Here is a 14,865-nt window from a genome sequence, read left to right as displayed (position 1 = left end):
TCTTCTTTCAGGACCAAGTCACAGTATTGTACCTCTTGCAGTAACACTGACACTACTAGTAATTCTGGCACTTTCCACACTTTCCTTCTGCGTATACAAGCACAACAGAGGTATCTTCAGGAGACTTGCACACTTTGGGAATCCTTACTACCCTACAACCAACTTCAGTACAGTACATTTGGAAGAAAATATTCTCATTTGTGATCTTGAGAAGAATGAGCAATAACAGTGAATTCAGAGAATGCCACAGCCCTAACAATAAGTAAAGACTTAAGAGGAGTCTCCCCTGCATTTTCCTTTACAGGCCAGATGCCACTATAATGTGAATTGTGTCACTATTTTAATTATTCTTGAACTGATTACTGGTTTTGAACTGTAACCAAATCAGATGGGTGTTGATTTATTCATTTCCCCCAAACTGTGATCTATTCTTAAAATGGGGAAATTATACAATGGTTACCAGTCAGAAAACAAGAACTATTAAAAGTAACTCCCTATTGAAGACTTTCAAACGAATGTGAATAATAGGTTTTGTATTAATATGCTTCTACTGAAATTTTAAAAGAATTTTCAAACTAATCTGATATCTATTCAGACATTTACTCACACTCATTCTATTAAAAAAGAGAGGAAGCCAAACAAATTTTAAGACTCTATGCTTGTACACAAGACGAAAAGTTAAAGGCTTCTGAGAGGTTTCTTGTTTGTTTTCTAATTCAATCATTTTAACATCAGGGTTTAGAAACATCAACATCAGTTGATTTCTAAGCTTAAAACTCACACATTCTGGGCTCTAAACTAATATTTAGGATGATATTTGTTTTTATTAGTTCTGACTTCTCAAACTAAAGAAGAAAAATTACCTGTCTTTAAATAGGAAAGATCTTGGTTACAGCACACTTGCATAAGCAACTACATAAGATGGCCTAAAACCTTCAATTACTAAATGATGACTATGTTTCATATTTTAAAATATAGATAAGCTTAAAGGAATTTATTGAAGTTTTACTATTGTTAAAACTTGTGGCCTTTATTAAAACTAAAGGTATAATGTAATATGTAACTCTCCTAACAACTAAAAGTATAAAATATAATTTAAATCTAAAGGGGAAATAAATGAAGATATGAATTACAGTACCATTAGACCCACACTAGAAGATATATTGAGAAGTACTGAATAAATGACTGTCCAGTTATAATCTAGATACTTTTGCTGTATAAACGAGTTAATGTGGGGTATTCTGTTTAGTAAACTATGGTTCTTTTTTTTTTCATAAACCACATTGCTAGTTTTATTAGAAGATTTAAGCTAAGAACACCCCTTCTGTTTCTAAGAGCCTACCCACATCCACATTCGTCCACTACCATGTCTTCATAATGTCGTAAAATGACATTGTCGTCATTGTCCTGATAGAGCATGGAAATGGGGGACAGCTTAGTGAGGATACAGACAGCCTGGGGGATCTCTGGGTCAACTGCATGCATCAGTGCTTGCATGAAAGCATAATTGGAACTGTTGAGGGAGGTGGTCAGCGAGAAAGGACAATCTCCATGGCAATAGTTTGCCATGAACCCTTTGGGAGCAATAATCCACTTGTGCCAACCTAAGTCCCGGAAGTTGACGAACAGCTGGTGACAATGGCAGAGGCTCTTGCAAGAAGCCTTAGGGGCAGAGATGGCTTCCCTCCTTCTTTGGGATGACGGGTGGCATTGCTCAGGGTTGAGAGTCACCACCAGCAGGGAAGCATGAAGGGACTGTCTCAGTCCGGCACAGGTGTCCTGAAGCTGAAAATTCACCCCCGACTCGCTGTTTCCTTTGACTAGTATCTCTAGCAACAAGCCTAAATTCTTCCGGGGGTTGTTACTCCAATCCTTAGCCACGTCCAGCAGGTTGAAGTGCACAACACCTTGTGGCCATGGTACTGACTGTAACACAAGCATTTTACCTGGTCTGGGGATGGACTGGCCCCACACGTGTCTCCTGAACCAGGGACAGAGCCAACTCCAGTTCCGGTCCCAGCTTATGGGAAGTGTTGGGCCCCAAATCTAGGCCCAGCTGGGCCATTGTCAACTTCTCCTTATCTTGAATGGCAGACAGGTTAAAGTGGAGCAGCTTCCGCAGGCAGGAGGAGGCTTGAGGAAGCTTCTCGGAGTCAAGAAAGAGACCTTGATCGAGGAGAAGTCGGAGTATCTTCCCACGGGTACCGAGATCCTTTACGTAGCAGAAATCTCAGGAGTCCCCTTTGGTTGTGGCCGCCTCTTGATCCTGGAAAATTTTCTTCAAGATGGAAGGCACAGGTTGGAACTTCTGGGGTGAAGGCACTATGGTTCTTAAGAACCATCTCTATTTGTGTCGGACTAGTCAGGGCAGTTGGTAAATAATGATTGGTAGCATGATACTGTCCATAAATTAAATATCAGAGATTTGACTTTCCTTCACAAATTTCTCATTATGGAAAAGTAACTTCGTAATCAATATTTTAAAGTTTACTCATTACATAAATGTTCACTGCATTCCTATTAAGAACCAAGTGCCATTCTAGAAACTGGATGTATTGGGGTGAGCAAATTAATGAGAACTCTTGTTTTTATGTTACTTATTTTCTGGTGAGAGAAATGCAGTAAAGAAATTTATAAGTAGAAAAATACCAGAAAAATACCAAAAATACCAGTTATGAAAATTAAGTAAGGTCTTGTGATAGAGAGGAAGTGGGGGAATCTCAAGGCCTCCCCAGAGTGTGCATTTTAATTATTATATCCAGCTGCCTTGAAACTAGTGGCCACTAGTCACAAGGTGGAGCTCTGGGAGAAAGTATGAGTGAATCTCTAAGTGAAAAGCCATCATCATTAGAAATAGAATTTGATGAGCATACCCTAAGAATGGAGTCCTTATGTCCTGAAACAGTTAATACGGCTTCCAAAAGCGGTTCTTTGCTACTGTGTCTAGTTTACACACTAGGACTATCTACTTCCATAATTTTTTGTAAGTTTTGAGACTTCATTTTTTAAAAGATACTATATTATGTAGAGTTGTATATTTATAACTCACAAGAATAATTGGCCTGAACTAACTAGGTGGTATAAAAGCCCGATTTAACAATCTGTCAAATGAAATTAAAGTTCTATTCTTTTCAGTGGGCTTGGTAAAAACTGCTAATCAATTATCCTCCTAGTCAAGGTATATTGGAGTGGAATAGTCACACATAACAATTTGACAAAGTCTGGCATTAATAAAGTGGTTTTGCAGAAAGAAACTGCACCGTTTGTCAATGCTCTGTACTTTGCTACTTAGTATTGAACTACATCTCTGGGGAGTCTGTCCCCGTGGACAAGATCATGCACTCCTTCCCATTACTGAAATTTCAGAAATAGAAAGTACTGAAATACTATGTTTTATTTATAGATATGCACTTTAAAAAACTTTTTGTACATCTATTTTTAATCTGAACTAGATTTCTTAGCTATAGCATGAAAAGCAAAAAAGCATCAGGGTCACGAATTCATTCACACATAATTAATGTGCCCCTCTCCAAAAAAAAAAAAAATCAATTATTATCCATGACTCTGGGTAATGGAAAATCTTGGATTTTATAATTAAGTATATCTTGGGCTCTTCCAATTCTAAGTCTTCTTTCAGTTTAAATGCTTCTTCAGTTTAAAGTTCCACTTCCTATCAAGGGTGGATTAGGTGCTCTCCTTAGATAAACAGTCTTTTGGAGTTTCCTTTTCCTCCTCAGAATGGTGTTGGATATATGAGAACTTTTGTCATTGCAGTACTAGGAGGAGAAGGTGATAAGTGACTATGAATATCTGTGTCCACTGAGGATAGTTGCCTGGCCCCACTCTGGGAACTTTGCTGGCATCAGATACGAAGCCTATAGTTGGTGCAACCTGTAGTCTATTCTCTTTGATCTGGCTCCATTCTGGCTCTCCCTGGCACTGCCTTATTCCCAGTATATTGGCTGTGACTCCCATCCAATTCTTTACCTGAACACTGCAGTTATACAAGGCCACTTCACCTCTGCAGTAGTGAGACCAACTTAGCACCATCAGTTACTCTATTAGGGGAGGCTAAGTGCTGTAGCGAGCAATCCTAAAAGCTCAGTGGCTGAACACAACAAAGCTTTATTTCTCATTGACAATGGGTTTGCAGGAGGACTTTGCATTTTGGGTCCAGGCATCTCCTATATAGGAGGGCCTCCAACTTAGAGGGCCTTGGGGTCCTCCAATGGGTCTCCTACCTCTACCTGACAGAAGCTAACTTGGGACCTATCTTTGATTAAGTATGTAGCTTTCATGGACTATTGAAATACATTCTTTAAGTTAACAGTCTTCATACTAAGGACACATATCCTGAAGGTACATGAAGATTTCCAAGGAGCAGAGGGGCATGGATATTTTTAAGGAGCTCAGTTTCTAGAATCTTTAACCTTCATGTATATTCTTTCTTAGAACTGACTTGCATAAGAACACATGTAAGATCATAGTGTCATGCTGGTTCTTCTTTTCCACCACTCTTGTACAAATTCCTATCTCTACCTTAAAAAACAAAAAACAAAAACAAAAAACAAAAAAACCCAAAAAACCCATGGCTTTCACTCCAAATCTTTCTATGATGCTTTATCTTGGGAAAATCCTCCGTGGCACCAAACAAAGAGAAAACATTCAAAGTCATGATGTCACTGAAGCTTCTTTTAATAAAGGAATTCTAAAACCATGTAGAGCCTCATGTCTTTCCCTGTGTTCATACATTTTTTGATGAAGGATGAAGTGATGAGTGAGAAATTCCATGTTGGGATATTCTAAATTAATATGCATTATACAGTAGAACACAAGAAATGATAACTACTACCTTTGTTTAAGACTATCTCATGCAGCCCCTAACTATTGTCAGAGAAGGTATTTCTGGAGAGATTCCTGGTGAAAGCAAAGGGAGTGTAGATATTGATAGGAACCTGACATCTTACCTTATCCTGATGAAAAGCTTATGACAAGGTCTGTGCTTTACCTGCCTTAGATTTCTAAGTGAAGGTGAGTATTAACATGCTCATTAAATTGAAAAATGGAATTAGATTTTTTTCTGAACCATTTATTAAGTCTTACTTGGCTCAGGGATTGACAATGAAGATTGGCCTTACGTATTAAGTTTTATGACGAATATGTTTCATTGCCTGAATAAACTAAATTGGCAACTCTAGTGTCACAATTAAAGCACTTATTAAGATAAAGACATTTTAATAAAAAAATAGTATTAACAAAACTATAATGACATTAACAATATATCATTTTTCCCAACCTTACTTTGTATATCAGATAAAACAAGGGGTACCTATGAGTGAAAGAGTAACAGGCATAATTAATAGTAATTTGAAAAGTCTTAGTAAAGCCTATTAATTTTACATCTAGGAAATTGACAAAGTGAGTCACTCTAATGACTGGGTAACAAATCCTTTTGCAACTTGACTGTTTCCAGTTCTTTGCTTTAAGCAAAACTCAAGAAGGACATAATCAAATTATCAGTTGACAGATGATGAAAAGTGATTTTTAATGTAGGATCACTGTGACGTTGGGCACAAATGAGAAACTAATTCAAATAATAAAATTATATTGCTATAACAAGTCCCCTTTCATTCCCATCTACTTCTTTATATGGAGAAAGTTTTTATATTAGTCAGGATAGGTTAGGGCATGCTGTAGAAACAAATGAACCCTCTAATGTTAATGGTTCAGAACAAAACTCAAAATTAACTTTTTCGGTCATGCAGAGCCTGCTATGGTTCCACTGGTTCTCCAGGGAAGTTCACATCCAAGCAATAACTCATAGATCCAGGCTGCATTTCCCTACCTCAGGAATATGGGGCTTTCAGTGATACTATGGCAGGAAAAAGGAGTAGAGAACTCTTAAGTTTCTGGGTTCTTAAGTGGCACTTCCACTCACATATCATGGGCCAGACTAGTTACATGGTCCAACCTAACTGCAAGAAAGTCTGTGAGGTTTTCCATTGTGCTCAGGAAGGAAAGGATAACCAGCCACAATGAGAACCAGCAATCTCGACCAGAGTTTCTCAGCACGTATAGCTGAGTATAATAATAATAGAATTCAAGTTAAATCCTGACTCATTCTAGCAATTTTAAATTATAATTAATTAATTTTATCTGTGATACATCCATTTCATTAAGAGATACATTACTTATAACATTTTAGTTTGATATATACTAATTATTTATTAACTTGTACTATATTTATGTTCTGATCAATTGCATACTAAAAAAAATTGAAGTGACAGTTCAATATAGAAGAAAATGTATAATACTTAGGGCTTATGTTCACAGAGAATATTAAAAATATCTTTAATTTATATACATATTTTTTACTGTAGGCCAACATGACAAGGTGATGAATAAAATACTTTCAAAATTAAAAATATATTACATTAGGATAAAATTCTGTGGGTGGATTGGAATGGAAATGCAAGACTAAGAAGAAAAACAAAGTAAAATCTCTGACTGCCAAAAGCCTGTTTGTGTGTATTTCTATTTTTAAATAGATTATGATGGAATTCAAATTGTTAAGGTATCTCCAATCAAAGGAACTAGGGATCCCTGGAGAAGTGGCTGATTCCAGGTCTGGGGCAAGAAAGATGAAAGTGGATTATCTTGAAAGTAAAAAATTGCTCACAAAAAGATTAGGTCATGTCCAAAGAACACCGGAACTACTAACCTGATGGAGTTCCCAATGGTCTATGTCAGAACCATTTGAGCAAAGAAATATTGATAGTATTGGATTATAACCCATGGAATAAATATGTGTAAGTCCATATTGATAAAAAAATAAACAACTGAATGAATGAATAAATAAACTGAGCAGAAACAATAGTTCTTTTCTACAGAATTACAATTAATAAGTATAGAAGGAATGAGAGAAATAAAAATCACCATTAGGCAGGGGCGCCTGGGTAGCGCAGTCGTTAGGCGTCTGCCTTCGGCTCAGGGCGTGATCCCAGCGTTCCAGGATCGAGTCCCACATTCGAGTCCCACATCGAGTCCCACATCGAGTCCCACATCGAGTCCCACATCGAGTCCCACATCGAGTCCCACATCGAGTCCCACATCGAGTCCCACATCGAGTCCCACATCGAGTCCCACATCGAGTCCCACATCGAGTCCCACATCGAGTCCCACATCGAGTCCCACATCGAGTCCCACATCGAGTCCCACATCGAGTCCCACATCGAGTCCCACATCGAGTCCCACATCGAGTCCCACATCGAGTCCCACATCGAGTCCCACATCGAGTCCCACATCGAGTCCCACATCGAGTCCCACATCGAGTCCCACATCGAGTCCCACATCGAGTCCCACATCGAGTCCCACATCGAGTCCCACATCGAGTCCCACATCGAGTCCCACATCGAGTCCCACATCGAGTCCCACATCGAGTCCCACATCGAGTCCCACATCGAGTCCCACATCGAGTCCCACATCGAGTCCCACATCGAGTCCCACATCGAGTCCCACATCGAGTCCCACATCGAGTCCCACATCGAGTCCCACATCGAGTCCCACATCGAGTCCCACATCGAGTCCCACATCGAGTCCCACATCGAGTCCCACCGGGCTCCTCCGCTGGGAGCCTGCTTCTTCCTCTCCCACTCCCCCTGCTTGTGTTCCCTCTCTCGCTGGCTCTCTATCTCTGTGAAATAAATAAATAAATCTTTTTTAAAAAAATCACCATTAGGCAAACACAACAGTAATAATTTATATAGGCAAGATCCACCAGTGGGTGCTAAAGTTAGTGGGTGACCGTTTGAGGAGAACAGGAAATTTGCATAGCCTTAAAGTATCACCCCCAAGACAGTAACTAATTATAATGGGAAAGTACTAACTTTACAGTAAAGAAACCGCCTTATTCAAGTGATCAAGGCTAATATAAGCAGTAATCAGCCATATCTGCATCATGTACTCCCTAGTATGATGCCCTCAGAAGGGCATATGACTTCCTCGGTATCCTCTTCAATAAGGCGTAATCTTAATTTAATAACGGAAAACACCAGACAAATCCAAATTGAGGAACTTCACCAAAACAACTGACCAATTCCAAAACACCCAGGTCATAAAAGGAAAGATTGAGGAAATGTCACAGATTGAAGGAGAATAAGAAGACATGACAACTAAATGCAGGGTGGCATCCTGGACTGGATCCCAGAACAGAAAATGCACACTATGGGAAAATATGAAATTAGAATGAAATTTATAGTTTAATTAATACAGTATCATACTAGTATTCATTTCTTAGTTTTCTTTAATTTTTTAAAAGATTTTTATTTATTTATTTGAGAGAGAGTGAGAGAGAGAGAGAGAAAGCACGAGCGGGGGGAGGGACAGAGGGGGAGGGAGAAGCAGGGAGCAGAGAGCCACTTAACTTACGCCTCTTAACCCAGGCGTCCTTCGTTTCTTAGTTTTGATGATTGTACTATGGTTGTGGGAAATGTACCACTAGAGTAAGCTGACAGGAATTCTCTATTATACTGGCAACTTTTCTGTAAACCTAAAATCATTCAAAATAAAAAGTGAAAAATCCAGGCACCTGGGTGGCTCAGTTGGTTAAGCGTCTGCCTTCGGCTCAGGTCATGATCCCAGACTCCTGGGACCAAGCCCCATGTCCAGCTTTCTGCTCAGCGGGCGCCTGCTTCTCCCTTTGCCCCTCCCCCCAACTCATGTGTGCTCTCTCTCTCCCTCTCTCTCTCTATCACTCTTGCTCTATCTCAAATAAATAAATAAAATCTTTTTTAAAAAAGTGAACAATATGCTATGATATGAGATTCCATTGGATATATTAACAGAGTGACATGACACTTTTTTTCAATGCCATTATTTATAATATGCTGAAAGTTGCATCCTACTTATGTGTCAACTTGGAAATGTGTGAAGGGATATACATCTTTTTTTTTTCAAAATTCTTCTAGGAAGTGTGCAAATACAAACATTTGAGGAACACGGCTGTTTGATGTTCTTTCTCTCCTGACCCAAATGAAAAACAAGCAGAATTCATCTTTTCTTCAATCTGACCTAACAGCCCTCCTACCGGAGGTTTTGGACCGACATACATCTCGCTGTCAGCCACATTTATTTGTTTTGCTCTCTTTTCTCCACACTCTCCCCAGTCTTGTCAGGACTTCTCATTCTCTTACTTCTGCTTATCCACAACAATCTCATGGCCTCGTCTTAATGGCAAATATTTCAAAAATGTTTTGTCCATCATAATTCTCATTGCCAACATTTATAAGACACTTGGACTGTAGTGATTATTACAATACGTGGTTGGCATCTCCATTCCCTCTTCCTCCACCCCTCAAAACAGTGACTGAGAGCAGAGATTGGCAAGGCCAAATTCAGCCTGCTGCCTGTTTTTGTAAACAAAGTTATCAGAACTCAGCCATCCTCCTTCATTTTCACACTATGTCTGACCACTTCCAGGCTGCAATGGCAGAGCTCAGACCAAATGGCCCACAAAGTCTCCAACGCTTACCATCCATCCCTTTAGAGGAAAAGTTTGCTGACCCTGATCTAAAAAATTAAAAACCTAAAATGGGCAATCCAACATACTTAGACATGTCTTAGTAAGCACTATTATATATATATGGACAGCACTTCAACATATTGATAAGCAGTTCTGATCAGTAAGTATTTATTGAGAGCCTACTATGGCCCAGAGAGGGTCCTTGGATCTGGTGCTGGAAATATGAATAAAATTGTCTCTGTTCTCATGGGGCCTCAATGGTAGAGGAATATGTAAATAATAATTGCAGTACAATGTGGTACAAATAATAACAGGAGGAACAGAATCAGAAAGAAATAAAAGGACACTGATTAATTCTGTCAGGTAGAGAAGGAAGCTTAACATAGAGAATGATACCTATTAAGTAGAAAATTTTAGATAAAATATCTTTTTTGATATCTTTTGATTTAGGAAAAAAGTTTTCAGTTTGGGGCTAACAATGAAAAGGCAGACCCAAGTTGTCACGTAGCTAAATTTTGAATCCTCAGAAAAAAGACAATCATAAGAATGGTAGACATTACTATCTTTATACTGTGTGTAAATCCATTTAAAGCCAACTTGTTTATAGTGATTCCAAGTTATTACAGCAGTGAATTGGAGGAAGTGAGTAAGTATGCAGTGCTGATCATACCACAGCATTCAAATATTAAATTCTGTAAACAATTTCAATTTAAAAATCTATATATCATGTGTTATATGAGCAAAATAATTAATATATACTATGGCTCTCTTATAATTCATAGGCATAAAAATCATGGCTTACACTAAAAAAACTAAAGCTTTTATAATTGAACATTAGAAATAAACATTTAAAGGAAATATCTGTTTTAGAAATATTGACTTAGCGGTTTATGGTTCTAAAAGCCTGCCAAAACTTAGGGTATCTTGGATTATTTACAAGAATTTACAGCATTTAGAATTTTACATCTGATGTATACAATTCAATATAAAATGAAAACTCAGATTTGTTCATTCTTTATGTTGTAAAACTTGAAATACAACAGGGTATGTGGTTAAAAAAAATTCAACTATAACCCCTATGTTCACTGCAACATTATTTACAGCCAAACTATGGAAACAGCCTAAGTGTCCATCAACAGATGAATGCATAAAGAAGATGTGGTATATATACACACTGGAATATTACTCAGCCATAAAAAAGAATGACATCTTGCCATTTGCAACAACATGTATGGATCTAGAGAGTACAATGCTAAGTGAAATAAATCAGTCAGAGAAAGACAAATACCATATGATTTCACTCATGTGGAATTTAAGAAACAAAACAAATAAACAAAGAAAAAAAAGAAACAAACCCAAAAAGCAGATGCTTAACTATAGAGAACTAATGGTTACCAGAGGGGAGGTAGGTAGGGGATGGGTGAAAAAGGTGAATGGGATTAAGAGTACACTTATACTGATGAGCACTGTAATGAATAGAATTGTTGAATCATTATATTGTACATCTGAAACTAATATAACAGTGTATGTTAACTACACTGGAATTAAAACTTCTAAAAATACCCCCCAAAAATTCAGCTCTAATACTCAGGTCTACATAAATGGCCAATATTTTAGGTATACTTATAAATATGTTGAACCATATGTTCCATTTAAGTCAATTCCATTACTGTTGCATTTTAAATTTTGAAGATAAAAATAAACAAATATGTCTAAATCTGAAATGCTAGATAAAAAATTGAAGATCTACATGTGCTTATAATGCCTGATGAAGAATTGCAGTTGCAGAAGAAAATCCATAACTAAAACCACAAAATGAGTCCCATGTATACCAGTGACCTTCTTTACTCGGAGTTAATTAACACAAGCACTTGCTTCTTGCCGAGCACTTTACTGTAATTTAGAACAAATTAAGGAAAAAAAATCACTCAAGTGCCGTTTTCTTCACACCACGAAGTGGGCATGGTGGGCCAAAGTTAACTCATTTAAAATATTGTCATCCATTTCTTGTAGTTATGAGTAGCAACACCATTTTTTTGCAAAAAAAAAAATACATCCTGATCTATGCTATTTTCAATTTGTTTCAGCTTCTATTTAATAATGGAAATTGATTTTTAAAACTAATATAAAATGCCTTCTTTGGTCTCTCTCATTAAGAGTCTCATTTACATTAAATTCAAGCATTGTATATTTTCCTGGGCATTCTTCAAATAAATATACTTTGAATTTAATATGGCAAACTATTAAAGAACTACATTAATATTTTCTCTTGCCTCCCCTAACCCTAAAACTGTGACTTTATTATTGTTTCCACGTGGCATTTTGTGAATTAACTTGAGCTTCTTTAGCCCCAACTTATGAGGTCATGTCTCCAGGAGGTTATTTAAACTTTACTTTTACCTTCTTGGTGAGTAGAGCTGGTAGGAGCTAGAATCCAACTCAGAGATCTAAGAATCAGTGGGACTCTTGCCCCTGCAGACTTTGAGGAGAGAGTGAGACCCAGAGCCAGAAGGCAGAACCAGGGAAAACTCACTAAAAGGTGTAGGGAGGAGTGGGGACTTAAAAGGAAGCATTACATTGCTGTCACCAAGGACTTCGGAGTTCTTGATTCAAAATGCAATTCTGTGGAGACAAATGAGAATTCAGTTCAAGAATAAGGATGTCTGAAAAGATATATGCACTGCTATGTTTATTGCAGCATGATTTACAATAGCCAAATTATGGAAATACCCATCAGTAGTTGAATGGATAAAGAAAATGTGGTACACACACACACACACACACACACTAGAATATTACTCAGCCATTAAAAAAAAAATGAAATCTTGCCATTTGCAACAACATGGATAGATCTAGAGAGTACAATGCAACTGAAATAAGTCGGTCAGAGAAAGACAAATACCATATGATTTCACTCACATGTGGAATTTAAGAAACAAACAAACAAAAAAGAGAGACAGACAGACAGACCAAAAAAAAAAAAAAAAGACTCTTAAATATAGAGCATAAACTGATGGTTTCCAGAAGAGAGGTGGGTAGGAGGACGGGTAAAATAGGCGAAGGGCATTAAGAGTACTCAATCATGATGAGCACTGAGTAAGGGATAGAATTGTTGAATCACTATATTGTGCACCTGAAACTAATATAATACTGTATGTTAATTAAACTGGAATTAAAATTTTTTTAAAAAGAAATAGCATGTCTAAATAAATATAGTGTTTACCCAGGCCATAGGTACACATAGTCTTTAAGCAAAAACTCATATGGTCAGACAAGAAATTGTTTTACTCCTGTTTTACTCCAGATGACACCTAAAAGTGCAAAGGAAAACCAGTGTCTCACACACTGCCACAACACGGGGCACCTCCGAATGAAGCAGTGCCTCCTGGCCACGGGGAAGGATCAGAGAGCTAGTGACATCGGTATCCACAACAGAAACTCCCTGGAGTTGATACTACAACTTATACTTCCCAAGGGAAGTTTAGAGAGAAAAGAGAAATATTGAGCAGGAAGGCCTACTTGCTTATGTACTACTTTAGAAGATAATCTGTAATTTAATTGCATATTAATAAGTTAATTTAATGTTACACTTTAATAGTAAATTGCATTTGTTAAGAAGTGTACTTCCTTGGATGGCAGCCATCATAATCATCCTATCGTTGTTATTACTCACACTGCATTGGAAGTACTCTCATCTAACTCAGTTGGGATTCAGGGAATCAAAAATACCAGTTAAAGCAAGGAATCATAGAAATTGATAGATGCATACTTAGTGTAAACATTTTATTTTCTATTAGAATACATAAAGACACATTTTTTCACGGATCTTTTGGTATAGGGACAGTATCATTCATTTTAATATGGCTTCCTGTTGGCCTCATGCATAAAGCATACTCACAGGGTTTGTCCATAATCTCCAGTTTCGGTATCTTCAGTGTAGTGCAAATTTAAAGATAGTTGTAGGCCAATCTGAGTGCAAAGCCCTAAATTTTTATAACTTTCCCCAATATTAATAATTGTCTTGTTCAACAACAGAATTAGCTATTCACCTGTATTGAGTCTTCTCAAAGATTTTAGCTGAGTTTTCTTAAAAGAATTTTCTTTTTATACTCGTTTTCTGTTTTTAAATATAATTAAACTATAAAATTACAATACCTCGTATCAATTGGCATAAATATATTTGGGAACAAACACAACCAATTCGTGTGAAGCCTATGAAGGAACCCAAGGGAGCAGAAGCCTTGCCCCCCTGCCCACCACTGGAACAGCACATTTCACAGAGGGCTTGGCTGGCCCAGCATGGCAGCCAAGTTGTAAGCTGCTTTTCAGTGATCAGTGTTTAAGTTTGCAGCAAATACAGGAAGTAAGAATTTTCCTCAGAACTTAACTCTGAAATCCACACAGAATGGATCTGAACATAAATAAGCAAGTCATTTTAAGAGAGAATATAGCTTCCCAGGTTACCTGTCTAGACTGTAACTTGATTAAACATGTCTGTGGAAAGAAAGCAAGAAGGTGCTGAGGAAGGGAATAGGGAGGGGAATCAGTCCCCTATGGAAGCAGGCTCACAGGCGGACATCCTCAATACTTGGGTATTGAACAACGTGTATTTCCACTTCCAATGGCAAGGCTCCCAGGGAATGACCCAAGAATTTTAGGACTACAAAGTCATCCCTGGATGAGATGGATGTATTATTAAACCATCTTACCTTGTGCTATAAGCATAACTTCCTTTATTCCATTTCCATGCCCAAAATCTCTAGTTCTGATTTGGGTCCTCAGTGTAGGCTTGCCAAGTATGGAGAGAATGCCTGATCTCCCAGACTTTGAATATATTAGGTCCTGGGAGAGGGGTTGCCTATGATACAATGGCTTGTGATTATGATTAAATTCCCATATACCTGAAAGAAGGTGTTCATTGTGCAAGTACTCATCTTAAATTTCTAATTGTAAATTAATACACTGGCATTGTGATAGTAGTTCCGGTCTCCTGTATGATTTTGTAGGGGCAGTGATAGCCCCCAGATTGTCATTATTGTAGGTGCTCAAGCATGGGTAATCTCATTGGGAAGGGGATCTTGACCCAAGGGACTTGTCCTGGTGCAATGATGGAAGAACACAACCACTATGTTTACTTGGATGGCAGAACAATCCTAGATTGGCATTACAGTCTCTAGCTTGGCTTTTGTGGGTGTTTAGTTAGGGGGAGCTAAGGCATGACATCTCCTGGTCCCAAACAAGAGTGACTTTCTGTGGCTTAAAATTAAGAAACAGGTCCTGGGACACAATTGTGATCTTAGAGGTTCAACCCATCTCCACTTAGCGTCCATTTTCTGTGACAACTA

The 14,865-nt window shown here is 37.9% G+C and overlaps 2 protein-coding genes across 4 annotated transcripts in view; one reads left to right on the top strand and one right to left on the bottom strand.

The window, feature by feature from the left end:
* Window positions 1-1,411, top strand: part of PLA2R1 (phospholipase A2 receptor 1) — a 113,030-nt gene extending 111,619 nt beyond the window's left edge. For all 3 annotated transcript variants that reach the window (XM_034654608.1, XM_019809140.2, XM_002928392.4), the window contains one exon: window positions 12-1,411. In XM_034654608.1, coding sequence (XP_034510499.1) covers window positions 12-226 — 215 coding nt within the window. In that variant the 3' untranslated portion in view covers window positions 227-1,411. The remainder of the gene's footprint in view (window positions 1-11) is intronic.
* Window positions 1,339-9,536, bottom strand: LOC100484470 (growth/differentiation factor 3-like). Its single transcript, XM_034642157.1, is given in 3 exon segments — window positions 1,339-1,978; window positions 1,980-2,322; window positions 9,530-9,536. Coding segments are annotated over 3 exon segments (990 nt in total).
* Between the last annotated feature and the right edge of the window lie 5,329 nt (window positions 9,537-14,865).

This window comes from Ailuropoda melanoleuca, chromosome 2 (assembly GCF_002007445.2).
Source record: "Ailuropoda melanoleuca isolate Jingjing chromosome 2, ASM200744v2, whole genome shotgun sequence".
Taxonomy (NCBI): domain Eukaryota; kingdom Metazoa; phylum Chordata; class Mammalia; order Carnivora; family Ursidae; genus Ailuropoda; species Ailuropoda melanoleuca.
The sequence above is the reverse complement of the archived record's forward strand: the minus strand, read 5'-3'. Positions and strand labels throughout refer to the sequence as shown.